Source organism: Tachypleus tridentatus, chromosome 13 (assembly GCF_004210375.1).
Source record: "Tachypleus tridentatus isolate NWPU-2018 chromosome 13, ASM421037v1, whole genome shotgun sequence".
Taxonomy (NCBI): domain Eukaryota; kingdom Metazoa; phylum Arthropoda; class Merostomata; order Xiphosura; family Limulidae; genus Tachypleus; species Tachypleus tridentatus.
In genome coordinates this window covers 123678036-123694579 of record NC_134837.1, presented here as the reverse complement: position 1 = coordinate 123694579, position 16544 = coordinate 123678036, and the positions used below count along the sequence as shown (strand labels likewise).

General features: G+C 34.8%; 2 protein-coding genes across 8 annotated transcripts in view; one reads left to right on the top strand and one right to left on the bottom strand.

Annotated features, from left to right (window-relative positions):
* The window catches only part of LOC143237975 (3',5'-cyclic-AMP phosphodiesterase 4B-like), a 38233-nt gene extending 33697 nt beyond the window's left edge, over positions 1-4536 (top strand). For 4 of the 7 annotated variants that reach the window (XM_076477800.1, XM_076477798.1, XM_076477803.1 and 1 more), the window contains 4 exons: positions 222-376; positions 928-1050; positions 2201-2404; positions 3945-4536. In XM_076477800.1, the coding sequence (XP_076333915.1) occupies positions 222-376; positions 928-1050; positions 2201-2404; positions 3945-4211 (749 nt within the window). In that variant the 3' untranslated portion in view covers positions 4212-4536. The remainder of the gene's footprint in view (positions 1-221; positions 377-927; positions 1051-2200; positions 2405-3944) is intronic. The other 3 variants (XM_076477799.1, XM_076477804.1, XM_076477802.1) reach the window with 1 other exon arrangement.
* An 8423-nt stretch (positions 4537-12959) lies between these two features.
* LOC143236278 (bone morphogenetic protein 4-like) lies at positions 12960-13613 on the bottom strand. Its single transcript, XM_076474550.1, has one exon. It carries the CDS (start codon positions 13611-13613, stop codon positions 12960-12962), a length of 654 nt encoding a protein of 217 aa, XP_076330665.1.
* Positions 13614-16544: the final 2931 nt, after the last annotated feature.

Genomic DNA, 16544 nt, shown 5'->3' with positions numbered 1-16544 from the left:
AATCTAGTTACAGTACTAGTCAGTCATGTTGATTTACCTTCTTTTGAACTCAACACACACAGTTTAATCTTGTTAAATTAACAGGTTTTGAAAATATAATAAGCATTGGTCAGTCACATTGGTTTAACTAAAGTGATATAAACTTTATGGTTTCGCTATTTTTATTACCTGTCTTTGTTTGGACAAACATATAGAAATACTGTTTATTTTTTCTTTTACAGTTTCTGAACTAGCAGTGATGTATAATGATAAGGCTGTTCTAGAGAACCACTCGTTATCAGTTACTTTCAAACTATTGCAAGATGAAAACTGTAATATTTTAAATACGTTGAACAGGAAACAGCAGCAGTCATTCAGGAAGATTGTAACAGACATGGTAAGAAATCTCTGAATGTATCATTCTCATTATTAACAGTGAAATAAGTGTAACAGTTTTGAGTTTTGTCAACATATTGTTGTTTGAGGCTGCTGTAATAAAGGGTTATGTAGTATGGTTACTGTGTTTTCATGGTGGTACATAAGTCTAAGTATTATAGAAGTTTTATAAATGTTAACTGCAGTTTTTCCTTGCACAGTATATGTTTTTTTTAGGAAACCTTTATAGTCTTGTTGTTTAACAACTTTTAGAGGATGAAATAAGATAGACAGATAAAAATAATTATAGATGGGTGGAAAAGAATGGATGGGGAGAGATAAATAAACAGTATAATCTTAGTTTTAGCAGTTTTTATATATGTTTATGATGTTAGTGAATACAATGTTATTCCGTTTCTTTTTCTCTTTAAGCAGAACATATTCTTGAGAAAGAGTAAAATATCCTGTTCGGTTGAAAGACTTTGGGATGAACAAAATTTTTGTTGGTTTATTTATGGGACATTTGAGAAACAGATATTTTTATTGTGGTTTCCCTGATTTTACCCCACACAGGTTTTGGCCACTGACATGTCAAAGCACACGAGTCTTCTTGCTGATTTGAAAATGATGGTGGAAACAAAGAAGGTTGCAGGGACAGGTGTCGTTGCTCTGAACCACTATACAGAAAGGATTCAAGTAAGTTAAATACTTTACTCTTCAACTTCTAACTGAAGTATTGTAACACACTTTACAACAAGGACAAAATAAAACCTGTATTGCAGTGTTTCATAAGTAAAGGAGTATCTTTCAATATTTCTGAACCAAATTACTTATAGGTCCACGTTTTATTGGTTATTAATGATGTATGTATCACACATACACACACATAAAACAATTAGCTTTGCACTTATTACTATTCTTTTTGTTTGTGTTTTATCCATATTTAGTCCAGATTTTACAATAGATCATCTTAATTAAAACATAAAATGACTTAATATGATGTTAATATCTAAACCACACTGGTAATGAGTGATATAAAAGATTAGAGTAATTAGGTCCTAAGTCCTGGTTTGAAGACAAAACAAGACAAGTCATTAATTTGAGAATTACGAATTGCTAGTAGGTTAACAAGTTTCATCTTCATAAGTTTAATTTTTAAGATGTAAATTCACTTATGTAAAGTTCTAAGTCTTGACATAAAATTATCTAATTTCTTCCTGCTCATGATGACATTATAGGATGCTCACATTCTGTACTAACTGTTTATATTTAAACAACTAGAGCTGGTAGATCAATAGAAACCAAAGGACCTAAAGGATTTGATAAAATCCACATAAACTGCAGGTGTGTGTCCCCCTTCCTGTTACTTTATCCATTTTCTATTCAAAATCAGAGGTATGTAAAATTGGTATTGTAGATATATGCATTGTCTCTCATGAGTCACTGACAGTGAGCCTTTTGTTCAATACCAGAACTTGTTACTTGGGCTAGGGAACAAGAGAGATAAAATATTACCTGAAACACTGTTTATATACATATACTATAATACTTTTAAAAGTTACAATTTAAATAAAGTGTTCTGATATTGAAAGAAGTTCCTTTTGGGCAATGACTTGTGGGAAATAAATGATAGATTTATAATGTTAATTTCACACAAACATAATTATTTTATCTCTATTTAACATGATTTTGTTGGGTTTTTTTGTACTAACTGTTTGGTTTTTGAAGAATGTAATACACCATCATAAACTTGGATTGTATTTTATAGTAATTAAAAACAGCCTATTTTGAAATTTACATCTTAACTGGATCAACTTATCTATAATAGTTTGACTGAAAGTTATAGGTTTCTATGGTACCTGTACAGGTCCTTCAGAACATGATCCATTGCTCTGACCTCAGTAATCCAACAAAACATTTAGAGCTGTATAAGAAGTGGGTAGATCTTCTCATGGAGGAGTTTTACCAGCAAGGTGACAAAGAACGAAAACAAGGATTAGACATTAGCCCCATGTGTGACCGCTACAACACCAATGTTGAGAAATCCCAGGTAAAGTTTGACTGAATGTGTATATCCACGTCAAGGTTTGACTGAATGTGTATATCCATGTCAAGGTTTGACTAAATGTGTATATCCATGTCAAGGTTTGACTGAATGTGTATATCCATGTCAAGGTTTGACTGAATGCGTATATCCATGTCAAGGTTTGACTGAATGCGTATATCCATGTCAAGGTTTGACTGAATGCGTATATCCATGTCAAGGTTTGACTGAATGTGTATATTCATGTCAAGGTTTGACTGAATGCGTATATCCATGTCAAGGTTTGACTGAATGCGTATATCCATGTCAAGGTTTGACTGAATGTGTATATCCATGTCAAGGTTTGACTGAATGCGTATATCCATGTCAAGGTTTGACTGAATGCGTATATCCATGTCAAGGTTTGACTGAATGCGTATATTCATGTCAAGGTTTGACTGAATGCGTATATCCATGTCAAGGTTTGACTGAATGTGTATATCCATGTCAAGGTTTGACTGAATGTGTATATCCATGTCAAGGTTTGACTGAATGCGTATATCCATGTCAAGGTTTGACTAAATGCGTATATCCATGTCAAGGTTTGACTGAATGCGTATATCCATGTCAAGGTTTGACTGAATGCGTATATCCGTGTCAAGGTTTGACTGAATGCGTATATCCGTGTCAAGGTTTGACTGAATGGGTATATCCGTGTCAAGGTTTGACTGAATGCGTATATCCATGTCAAGGTTTGACTGAATGCGTATATCCGTGTCAAGGTTTGACTGAATGCGTATATCCGTGTCAAGGTTTGACTGAATGGGTATATCCATGTCAAGGTTTGACTGAATGCGTATATCCGTGTCAGGTTTGACTGAATGCGTATATCCGTGTCAAGGTTTGACTGAATGGGTATATCCGTGTCAAGGTTTGACTGAATGCGTATATCCGTGTCAAGGTTTGACTGAATGCGTATATCCGTGTCAAGGTTTGACTGAATGCGTATATCCGTGTCAAGGTTTGACTGAATGCGTATATCCGTGTCAAGGTTTGACTGAATGCGTATATCCATGTCAAGGTTTGACTGAATGTGTATATCCATGTCAAGGTCTCTTTTCTTACCATAATTAAACAGATGTTATTCTTATTGTTTAATACCCACTAGTAGTCAATGTAGTATATCTGGATATTTGTAGCAATATGATTTAGACCACAAACTCTCACTGCATGTTATGACACCAGAACCTAACTCTTTAACTTAATCTCTTATACTAGCTGAGTTTTAGTGTTCTAATATTACCAGCTCATTCTCATTAGCTCTCGTAATTTGTTATCCATGTACTCTTGTTGGGTATCTTGTTTTGCTATATTAATATTATCACCCAACCATTATTGGCTCTATTGTTTTATTATGTTAAAACTACCTCCACTGACATTGGTTCACCTGTTTATTTATCTTGATACTATTAAGTAACTATTACTAATTCATTTGTCTTGTTAATGTATTTAGTTATTGCATTTATTTAATTTTCTGTTTCAGTGACGTTTGTTTTTTACTCTACAGATTGAATTTATTGACTATTTTGTTCATCCATTGTGGGAAACTTGGGCTGATCTTGTCCATCCTGATGCTCAGGAGATTTTGGATACCTTAGAAGAGAACAGATACTGGTACCAAAACATGATTCCTGCCAGCCCCAACAACATCACCAGCACCCCCAGTCTAGGCCACGGTTGGGATTACACAAATCCACTACCAAAATGTCCAAAGTCTTCAGAAGGTGAACAGGAAGAAGACAAGTTTGAAGGAGCTGTTGTAGCAGTTAAATGAAGAGAAACGAATGTTGGTGATGAAGTGTAATATAAGTTACTGGTAGGGTGTGCCTCAAGTATCTGAAAAAATACCATCAGTCAGTAGTATGGTTTGTACCAACTTGTGGAAGGAAGTTTTATATCTATTGCAGAAAATCATAAGAGTGTTACAAGCTCTTTAGCTTTTGACTACAAAGAAAATCCTCATACAACCTAATCCTTTGTTTTAGCAAAGAGAATCTAATACTCAGCCAAATAGAGAGAGAGAGAGTGGACTTACTTCAACAGCTAATTCATTCTGTACATAACGAGTTATTTCACAAATAAAAGCAATTTTGTGCTAAGTGTTGTAAGAGTATGTGTCACCCCATCTTATTTGTTTATCATCAGAACACTTTTTTTTTTAAGTCTTATGATTAGTTCTCAAACATCTCTTGTATTTGAATAGAGTGAACAAAAGAAGTTTTGTTTGTGCTTTAGTGTTCACAAATTAACCGACCATAGCTTTGGGATTGACTATGTGGGTAAAAGAACATTATATCCATCGAACTGAGGACATATTTATCACTCCAGGGTTGGCCCAGACACTACATATGGATAACCACTTTTACTGTGTTACTTGGGTGGATGGAGCTTGTTATGAAAATTTCTATGTTCAAGCACCCAGTCACTATATAAATACTTTAAACTGACAAAATTCCATACATAGATGCAATATATATATATGTATGCATGCTACATAAGACATTTCCCTTTTCTACTGAAAATTCAAAGGATTTCTTGGTCAAATATTCTTGACATTGCAGATGAAAAACACATTACAAACTTAAGTGACCAAATGTTAAAACACTTTCTAAGAGAAACACAGTTTTAACAAAAGCATTGGAAAACTTTGTGTTTTGGATTAATCGATTCTTAAGGCTGGAAGAAAAGTACCTCCAGTATATATCACCTCTTTGTGGTGCCAGCTCAGAATCACCCTGGCTTAGTAAATCTAACTTAAGGATTAACCTATCCACTGATGCATTTCAAAATGTTAAAACGAGTTATTTTTTTAATTTAACTTTACCCACATAAAAAAAGGTTGATTCGTAGTTTATATATTTACATAAAACTCCATGGGATTCCCTGTCTACAGTTAACAAGAAGATTATTAGGTCCATTTCTAATGTAAATTGTTGGGTGTAACATTTCATTAGAAATTTTGTTTGATGTTTTAATGTATTACTTTTAAGACTGCAGTTTTAAATTCTAAAAAAGTTTATATATGATACGTCAGTAGAAGTTACAAATTTGCGTCGACTTGTAATAAATGAAAATACGTCAAAGGAAAAACCATTATCCGTCAACGTTATATTAAAACAGAAAGGAGTAAATGTATACTATAATACAGTGTTGCTAAAGTTCAATAATATGTGTTGTTAAAAGATGGCGCCATTAAAGCCTACTCAGAGTGGTAATCAGGCTCGTCAGAAAAAGTACTACTAAAGTTAATATATATAACGTTTATCGTTTGAAGATGACGATTTTGAAGCTTACAAAGTGGTAACAATGGTTATTAAAAGATGCTACTCTTAAATGTTAACATCATAGTAATAATATGTTGTGGAAAGGTCGTATTTTATTAAAGCTTATGTAACAATCGAGTAATAACATGTATCATCAAGAGATGGCACTTGTGTTATATGTCATGTGCCGAGAAAAGATTTGATTTGTTTTCTTGAATTTCGCGCAAAGCTACACGAGTACTATCTGCGCTAGCTGTCCCTAATTTAGCAAAGGGAAGGCAGCTAGTCATCGCCAACTCTTGGGCTACTCTTTTACCAACGAATAGTGGAATTGACCATCACATTATAACGCCACCACGGTTAAAAGTGCAAGCATGTTTGGTGCGACGGGGGATTCGAACCCACGAACTTCAGATTACGAGTCGAACGCTTACCCTACCTGGCCATACCGAGCCTAGAGAAAGGGAAACTTAACTGAAACTATTAGAGAATAGAAAAATAAATGTCTAACTCTGCAAAAAGTTACAAATATAGGATATTTTAGTTTTGCAACGCCTAACGCACAATTACATGTTTTTGAAAAAATAAAAAAATAGATTTTTATGTGACATATTTAAATATTGTTTGTCTTCATCTTTATAAATCTGTTATTAGGCTTCAACAGACCTAAAGCCCCTTACCAATAAAGTAAAAAGTGTTTCTTTCTTTTTTCATATAGCAAAGCCACAAAGGGCTATATGCTCAGCCCACCGAGGGGAATCGAACCCCTAATTTTAGCGTTGTAAATGCGGAGACGTACCGCTGTACTAGCGAGGGCAGTGAAAAGTGATACAACAAAAACTCACAATTGTATAGCAATGTAATAAAATTATAAAAAAGTAACAAAAGTTAGTCGTAATATCAATTTTATGTTTCCAGCTTTGTGTATTTTTCTACAAATTTATCTTCTTTGTGTTAATTATTTTACATTTAAAAATGAGGTACTAAAATATATATATTTGTGTTAATTTGATTCGTTCTCTACAGAGGGCCTTCAGGACGTTGGAAAAAAATGGCAGCCATGTAAACTAGGTACACCCTTGTGCAAATTAATTGAAACAAGACTGAAAATTACGATTTTTTCAATTTTTTGCGTTTTATTTCTGATAATCCAAAAATTACTCACAAATTAATACATGATATGACCGCCTTTATTTTTCAGAAGATCATTAATTCGCTTTGGCATCGAATCCACGAGTTGACTGCAATCTTTACTAATATTTGGATCGCGGTACCACACATCAATTATGGCCTCAATTAGCTTATCTTTCGTAGTACAGTCTTTTCCCCGAAGTCTTTCTTTACAAATAGCTCAAAGATTTTCAATAGGATTTAAGTCTGGAGAGTTTCCAGGCCAGTCCAGCACCTTTATTCGCGTTGTAGTCATAAAATTCTTCACAAGTTTCGATGTGTGGCACGGAGCCAGATCTTGTTGAAAAATGCCAGATCCATCTGGAAATCTCTTTTTCAATTCTGGAACGACTCTTCTCTGCAACTCTTCGATGTACTGTGGTTCTCGCATCATAACTTCTATAATATGTAAGCCTCCGACGACATAGTAGCTGAAAAAGCCCCAAAACATCTTCTTCAAGGGATGTTTTACGAACTGATTAATGTGAGATTCTCGAAGTTTCTCACCTTGAGATCTGCGAACATGCAGACTTCTTTGATCCTGTACGAAGAAATGAGTCTCGTCACTGAATAACACATTCCTCCATTGTTCTTGCGTCCAGTTCTTGTATTTCAGACCCCATTGATACCGTTTTTTCTTCATTGAGTTGGTAAGAAGTTGTTTTTTGACTGATCCTTGCCCTTCTAACGCAATTTCGAATGACGTATTTAATATTCCTAAAATTTTCGTCATATATTCCAAAAATAGATCGACCGTACTGCAAAACACAGCTAATGATGCCGTCTGTGTGAAAAATGACTATTAGAGGAAATCAGCGGGTTCAGCGAGCCTACACCGGCCGCCATGCTGAAAGTATTGTAAAATGACGATTTGTTTCAATTAATTTGCATATATATGAATATTAGTGTTGCGTTTAGGCAAGTTTAAACTTAACAGCATGTTGAGATATTAATTTGATTTTATATGTTATAAATTTTGATCATAGTGATATGTATTTGCACAGCAACTGTAAAAAAAGAGCCATGAAAAAATTTGGAATAGTTTTTCCTTTACAGATTTTCTGCTTCATAATTTTTTTTTCCTGATACTTCCAACAGGTACGTTGGAAAATGTTAAAATAGGTTGTTTAGTTGTTTGCTGGGTATCAACTCTGTCAGTGACAAAATGTTAGTCTCGCGACGTAAAACTTTAAAATGTCAGTTTATATGATGTGTAATTAAATGCGCAAGGCCTACCAAAGTAGGGTAATTTCATACCACGTTACAGCCAAAAATTTCACGCGATTGTTTTCGTCTGCAAAGGTATTTTACGAATGTTAGTAATATCTAGACTAATTTGTTCTGTAAAATGCATGTGCCCGCTAAAATATAGTATAAAGGGCGCTACGTTCTTACCCCATCTAAATACAATATAAATACAATTTCATGGAAAATTATAAAGTAGAAACGAAACAAAGGATGGCAACCTAACACTATTATGTTATGGCAAGAATCTGTTAGGAGTGACGCGTTGTTACGTTAATAACTTGTTAGAGGTGATATTTTATCTTGGGTAGAATCTAATATGGAAACATTTTATAGAATTAGTTATGGATGATGATGTAATATGCATGGAATTCGTTATGGGTATAATCTATTATGAATGAAATTTTTAATAGTTAGAATTTATGTGATATGTATTCTTGAATTCATTATTAGAAATGTTGTGCACAAATTAATAGTCAGGGGATATATTTATCTGTAGGTTCGTGATAGTTAATCAGTTGTATTTTTGTCTGAACGAGCTTTGGTTTTTTTACTTTGTATGTCTGCTTTGTATCAAGGGTTTTGTTTGATTTTGAATTTCGTGCAAAGCTACACAAGGGCTGTCTGCGTTAGCCGTCCCTAATTTAGCAGTGTAAGACTAAAGGGAAGGCAGCTAGTCGTCACCACCCACCGCCAACTCTTGGGTTACTCTTTTACCAACGAATAGTGAGATTAACCGTAACGTTATAACGCCCCCACAGCTGAAAGGGCGAGCATGTATCAAGGGAGATCAAATGAGATTTGATGTGTGTATTCCTATGTGTGTGAATTTTTCCCTTCAGAATTGCAAAATATTTCATACTTTGATTATTGGAAAATTATCTGTTTTTTTTTTTTTAATTTTATAACTTCTTTGGGAGATGTGAATTAATGTTTTACTGGTAAGAAGCCCCTTGGCACTAAGGTGATGAGTTTGATTCGGTAACTGAATTTCAGTCATCGACGGTTGGAGTAGGAACTAGTTCAAAATTTAATAAAGTGCTGCGGTTAAATTTTAGGAATAATTAGTGATACGAACGTCCGAGCGGCGAGAAACAGAACACAAATAATGTATGCGTATATTTTCACGAAATTAAGAAAAAAAACAAAAACAAAGAGAAACATACATCTATACTCACCTTTAGCAGACAGAAATGTCCGTCTGTAATAGGCTTACGCATAAAGTGTTTAAAATTCAAACCTTTTGGGCGCAGACCTTGACCAATGTTTCATTGTCTGAGGTCAGGAAATAAGGAAAATTGGTTTGAATGTAGAATCAGAATCGAAAGCTATGATTGATATTATACTGAAACGAACAAAATTCCCTCGCCTATGGGCCCGAGCCGCGAATCCTTCAAGCCTCTGCATACCACCCACAATACGGAACTGATTGTCTGTCTTATAACACAACCACAGTGAGAATAGTATTTTATCGTGTCGCCTTGATATGAACCTGATTCACAACCTCGAGATTCAACTCTCTACCACAAGGGCCAACCCATGCCTCTGAATAATAGAAACTATCTTGATATCCATGGTGAGCAGAGTACAAAAAGCTCGTTGTGTAGCTCTTCGTATTCAACAAAAACCATAAAAAGCAGTGTCTGGAAATATACAGAAACCATTTTCTGCAATGTTGTTGTGGTTTTTTTCAGAATATTTTTAAATACATTTTTGTTCTTGAGATGTTCTTCTTTCTTTTGTGTGTGTAAATAACGTTTATCTTATTTAGATATCTTAACATTCGGGTCAGAGAACTCGGCTCAAAATAGGGAAAACTCTATTGTAGGTTTTAAAAACAACATTCTTGAGTCATTGCCAGATAACATGTTTCTGTCATGAATAGAAGTTTTGATGAAGGTAACAGAAAATAAGTGTCCAATACTTCCAACCGTTTCATTGGGTCAGAAGCTCTAGGCCTCAGGTTATTTCACTTTGATATGCTTAATCTCATCACGCGCTCGCTCAGCAATACACTTGAAGGTATATGACATTAAAACTCGTGTTTCGAGTCCAGCAGTGGGCAAACCATAGATAGTCTATTATGGTGAACAACAAGAAGAATCATATTTGTTCTTTTGTTGTTGTTGTCATTTCTTTGGTGTCATGAACAAAGTCAAACAATGAGCTGTATTCCGCAGGTATTGAAATTCGATTTTTAGCCTTATATGCCATTAAACTAACCAATACCCTTAATTAAGTAATACCCTTTAAGCATGTCACAATACAACTTACTGACTTAACTGTTTACTGTAAAAGTATAAACCTGCATTGACATTCTGTGATGGTTCAATTTTCTTCAAATACCTTAAATTACTACTTTACTAACATGTGTATAGTTGTGTCCTTTACATAATTTTCTGTAAATATAAACACAGAAATATCAAAAGTGGTAAATGATGTTTTCTGTTAGCTTCTCTTTGTTGTATTTTTAGAGCAACTGTTTCTTCTTTTAAACGCATTACGATCAGCAGTAAAGTCAGCTTAAAGGTTCAGGTCCTGAATACGTGGAATACGGCGAAGAGAAACCTTCACTTAGTAACAAACCTGCTAAGTTTTTTGCGTATGTTATTCCCATTTTCTTTTTCTGTGGTATAAGAGGCGGGGTTTGATGACGTCAGCACACCTACCCGAAGTGAGTAAACTCGACCACACACGAAGATTAGCCTGACCTGTTTCTTCGGGATTTCTAACGGTCGTATCTATGTGTTACCTTGGTTATTTATTCATATTAATTAAACAATAGGCAAACTTCCTCAGTTAATAACAAATTCACAGACACTCATGTTTTTCAGTTTGTATGTATTGCATTAGTTTTTCAACAAAAATATCTGGCTTACTGTAACTGTCCAGAAAATGAACAGTTTATAAATCTGACTTAGTTTAACTGTCCAGAAATATGGACAATTTATACATCTACTCACTTGAGATTATTATTACTTGGTGTTTTTTTTTGTCGCTGTTACATAACCAGATTGAGATAAAGCATCGTATTTAATGGTTTATTTATTAACCAATATAAGAGATATTTATTTAATTCCACTTTACACTTGTGTTATATTTTTATTATCTACAATAAGACCAAATACTGACTCTTTGATGTTTCACTGTTTTGTGAATCAAATGTCATTACGAGAAGTTAAGTGAAGGGCGTGGACAACAGGCAGTATGTGGGGTCGCAAGTTTCTGAAATCGGTACTGAGTGTTGCAGAAACGACCTTTGTAAGCCTCTTTGTAATTTTCTGTGCTAATTAGAGCGCTTATAGCCCTTGCAGACTCCGCCAGCGTGACATGCCAGAAATACCAAGATCACGTAAATCAAACATATTTAGTGTATTTGGAGTTAAGTAACACTCAACAAATTAATCATTTGAGTATCCTGATCGATCATGTATCTTATATAAAGCTTCAATCGCGTAGACTAATGACCGAAGTTTATCGCTAAATTAAAAGTCAAATACGTGATTAAACTTGACGCTTTCCGCTCATTGTGGCTACTCAGGTCTTTATATAAGGTTTCATCTGTCAGGATTAATCACTGTAGTATTGTTTAGTGACGAGGGCAATGCTGTTGGAAGTTGAACTTTTCATAAACTTTATGAAAACAACAACATATTTCCATCACAGCATTAAGTGTAGTAGTAGTTATAGTGACAGAAATCAGGTTGGTTTGAAATGCTGTGTAGGGTTGACAACCATGGCTGCCAGGTGTAGCACCTTCAGTTTTATGGAACATCCTTGTTAATTATTTTAAATTTAAGTGCGCCCTCTAGTGAATCAGATGTAATACTGAGGGCCTATAATGCTAAAAATTGGGTTGGAATACCCGTGGTGGAAGCAACACAGATAGCTCATTGCGTAGCTTTATGCTTAACAACAAAACAAAGAAAGAAACTGATTATCGTGTAGTCCTCTAGAAAGCGCTTTTCCAAATCGTTTTTCTTCATTCTGGACCGATTTGTTTTTCTGTTATTTCCTTGTGTACTATTGGTGTATAGATCTCTGTAGAGCCAGAACTGGAGAATAATAGAAATGAAATCTCATGTAGATGACAAGCAAAGTGAATACGAAGTTCTAATGTCTTAACTAAATATCTCATCTCCCTAAATAACTTTATACAAGAATACTGATACAAACAGGTATCTCATCCAAAGAATAATTTTGTACAGCAGTAATTATTTGAAAAAGTACAAAGTAGCTTAGTTTTGTTAAAGTTACAGTTATATATAATCATTAATTTAAGTGAAGTTTTCCCAAGGCAGGAAGTCAGATTCAGATGATGTTAGTGGAGTGAAGTTTGTAATATGTTTTGTTACGTGAACTACCCCTCGTTGAAGAACCCCCAGGCTAGGTGACGTCACAGTGTGGGAGAATGGTGTTCCTGAAATTCGAGAGATGATTCGCGCCCCAAATTACTCGCAGGTCGTTATTGTAGCCATTGGTCAGTGTGACCCTATAAATAATCAGCTACGTAGATGAACTCTATAGGGATTGCAGAGGGAACTGCTTAAAGGCGGCGGGGAAGGGAGGGTACATTAAACAAAGCTGTAGTCGTATATTTGGTTTATCTATCGACTCATAGTTGGGGTAGAACATTGGGTTTTTTGTTCACCCATATTTGGTGTATAATATTGTATTTGTCTGACCACCCAAAGTTGGAGTTGAATATTGGGTTCTTCTGTACACCTAAAGTTGCAAAAGGATATTGGGTTCGGCTGTCCACTCAAGTGAAGAACCTTTAACCACATCCACACTCTGTGACAATCATGTCATCAAGCTTCCCTTGTCGTCGTTGAAAATGACTATCAACCACCTTGACCACCAATGGTTTTCGTTTTTTTGGACGTGCAGCACAGTCGTGGAATCTCGCTCTTCTTGACCCGACGGAGCCTGTTCTGGAGCAAGGCGTGTGTATTAAGAATACTTTTAGACCGCTTGTTACACTTCCCTTTGCACACAAATGCATCAAATTCCTTGGGTTCTATTATCGACTCCCAGCCGGTCCCCTTGAGAGGGATGCTATGGAAAGACACTTTCATTTTGTAGCGACAACATCTCTTGGTCCTTTTACCACGTGTACAATCCAGGGGGGATTTTCTGGTGTGACGAACATTCCGTTTGGAACGACCAGATCTTCTCGAGAGGCCTAATTCAAGAACGGCCAGGTGAGGAGGAACTCTGTGGGAGAAGGGGATTTCCTGGGAACTGGTTACTGACTTAAATACAAAGTCGCAGTTACTACACACAATCTGAAGGCTGAGTTGCGACCTGCTAGAGGAAAACCAATCTTTTATTGCACTAGAAACTTCGAATGTCTCCCACGCTTCCGCCCCTTCCAGTTCTAATTTCCGAGATGTGACTAGGATCCGTGTCAGGGGGTTTTCTCCTATCAATCTGTACACAAACACCTCAGGTTGAGTACGATTTATTTTTATGGGCTTCGCACTTTCCTGGGTCATGTTGGCGCTTTCATAGTTTCTGGTGGGGGAACCGGATCCCCAGGATCTATACATATGTAATGATGATGAAGTAATAGAATGGGTAGAGGACAGTTCCCTAACGTCTGGTAAAAATACACGTTCACTGTTTCGAGAGTTCTAGTGCTCATCTGTGGGGAAACACCTGAAAAGTTAAATAAATCGTGTAAGGACTCAGTATAACGATTGTATTAACAGCCCCCCTCCAGTAAAAGCTAAAACAACTTTATTAACCTGAATATTAAAGTAAGATACTTGGTTTCTGATGCAATAATGTTATAGTTTCTTCCTCATCCATGTTCCATTTCAAAATTATCAAGTTTAAATTCTTATATTTAACACTCTACAGTTAAACATATCCATACTGAATCATCCCATCAAAATCAAGCTTAACTATTTATTTTTAACACTTTGTAGTTAGGCATATTTATTCACTTTCAGTCTTTTCTTTCTCTGAAAATAGTTGATATTTTGAAACGTAAACGTGAGATTTTCCTTGTTTTTACAACACACACAGTAATAATTAAAAAATGGAATAACTTAGTATTTGAGTTCTAGAATTCGTTACGTTTAAAACAAGTGGCACAGCAGTAACTTTGCAGACTTACAGAATAACAAATATAATGACACCCTAGTGGTACTTTATGTAATTAAAACATCCATGACCTATATCGGCTCTTATTTATATAATAAGTGAATTGTGTACCCATCTATTTACTGATTACGGAATCCCTAATATCACAGGAACCTCTTGAAAGATTGTAAACAATAAAAACACTACAATTAACCCCATAAATTACCGATGGAGTTATATAGAAAATAAGTGGTCTTGACCCATTTTCTTTTTATCGATTCTGTGTTAAAAGTTTTGTAATTAGTGTTATCAATTCTGTGTTAAGAGTTTTGTAATTAGTGTTATCGATTCTGTGTTAAGAGTTTTGTAATTAGTGTTATCAATTCTGTGTTAAGAGTTTTGTAATTAGTGTTATCGATTCTGTGTTAAGAGTTTTGTAATTAGTGTTATCGATTCTGTGTTAAGAGTTTTGTAATTAGTGTTATCAATTCTGTGTTAAGAGTTTTGTAATTAGTGTTATCAATTCTGTGTTAAGAGTTTTGTAATTAGTGTTATCGATTCTGTGTTAAAAGTTTTGTAATTAGTGTTATCAATTCTGTGTTAAGAGTTTTGTAATTAGTGTTATCGATTCTGTGTTAAGAGTTTTGTAATTAGTGACGGGAAAAACCACGAAAGAGGGCAGTATTATTCTCTTGACACATTCATTCCGTAACTTGATCTTCTTCTGATGACGTAACAAACTGTGAAGACCGTAGTCCCCTCGACTCACTCGAGAGGTCAGGAAATACTAGAAATTCCTAACATACAGGTGGACAGGCTAGTTTTGTATGAGCGAGTTCACTTTTCTGATATTTTTTTCTGAACAAGTAACACCACAGCAGGTGTTCCAATATTTTAACATCAATAATAAAATGTAAATCCCTGTGTGAAAACAAATAAATTGTATTCGTTTAACCGACAAGTTTCTATGTAGTTAAATTGAAGATGACGTCACTGTTCAGGTCGTTAACTTATACTATGCATCTTGTAATATTCTACATTGCTGGTTGTTAACTTATGCTGTGTATATTACAATATTTTACACTTCTGGTAGTTAACTTATACTATGTATTTTGGAATATTTTACACTTCTGGTCGTAAACTTATAATGTGTATTTTGTAATATTCTCCACTGCTGGTTGTTAAATTACACTGTGTGTATTGTAATATTTTACATTTCTAGTCGTTAACTTACACTATGTATCTTCTAATATTTTACACTTGTAGTTATCTTACACTGTGTATCTTGTAATATTTTACACTTCTCGTTAACTTATACTATGTATCTTGTAATATTTTACAGTCTGGTCGTAAACTTATACTATGTATCTTGTAACATTCTACACTGCTGGTCGTTAAATTGCACTGTGTGTATTGTAACATTTTACAATTCTGGTCGTTAAGTTACACTATGTAATATTTTAGACTTCCCATCGTTAACTTACACTGTGTATCTTGTAATATTTTACACTTCTGGTCGTTAACTTACACTATGCACCTAGTAATATTTCACACTTCTCGTCGTAATCTTACACTGTGTATATTGTAGTATTTTACACTCCTGGTCGTCAAATTACACTATGTATCTGGTAATATTTTACATTTCTGGCCGTTAATTTACACTATGTATCTTGTAATATTCTACACTGCTGGTCGTTAACTTACACAATGCATCTTGTAATAGTTTACACCTGTTAACTTACTCTATGTATCTTGTAATATTTTACACTTCTCGTTAACTTACACTGTGTATCTCGTAATATTCTACATTTTTGGTAGTTTACTTATACTATGTATTTTGTAATATTTTACACTTCAGGTCGTTAACTTATACTGTGTGCATTGTAACATTTTACACTTCTGGTCGTTAACTAACACTATGCATCTTGTAATATTTTACACTTCTGGTAGTTAACTTACTCCTTGTATCTTGCAGAGATCAATTGGGACGCTGGAATACTGGTGACCCCTGGGTCAGTGTGAAGATAACCTGGTTATGCCGTCCCGGTGCAATTAACTAATGTACCCAGTTATTTACTTATCTATATATATACACATATTATTTTGATTTTTGAGTATTTGACCAGGCTTCTTTTTTGGCTCCCTGTCCACCCCTCATATCGTATAATGTTTTATATTTCTGGTCGTTAACCTACACTGTGTATTCAGTAACGTTTCACAGTTCTAATCATTGTTAGAAACAAATTTATTTGTTTATTTGTTTGTTTTTGAACTTCGCACAAAGCTACACGAGAACTATCTGTGCTAGCTGTCCCTAATTTAGCAGTGTAAGACCAGAG

Excerpts from the sequence above, each read along its gene's own strand:
- LOC143236278 (XM_076474550.1), bottom strand. The coding sequence starts at position 13,613 with ATGACCCAGGAAAGTGCGAAGCCCATAAAAATAAATCGTACTCAACCT.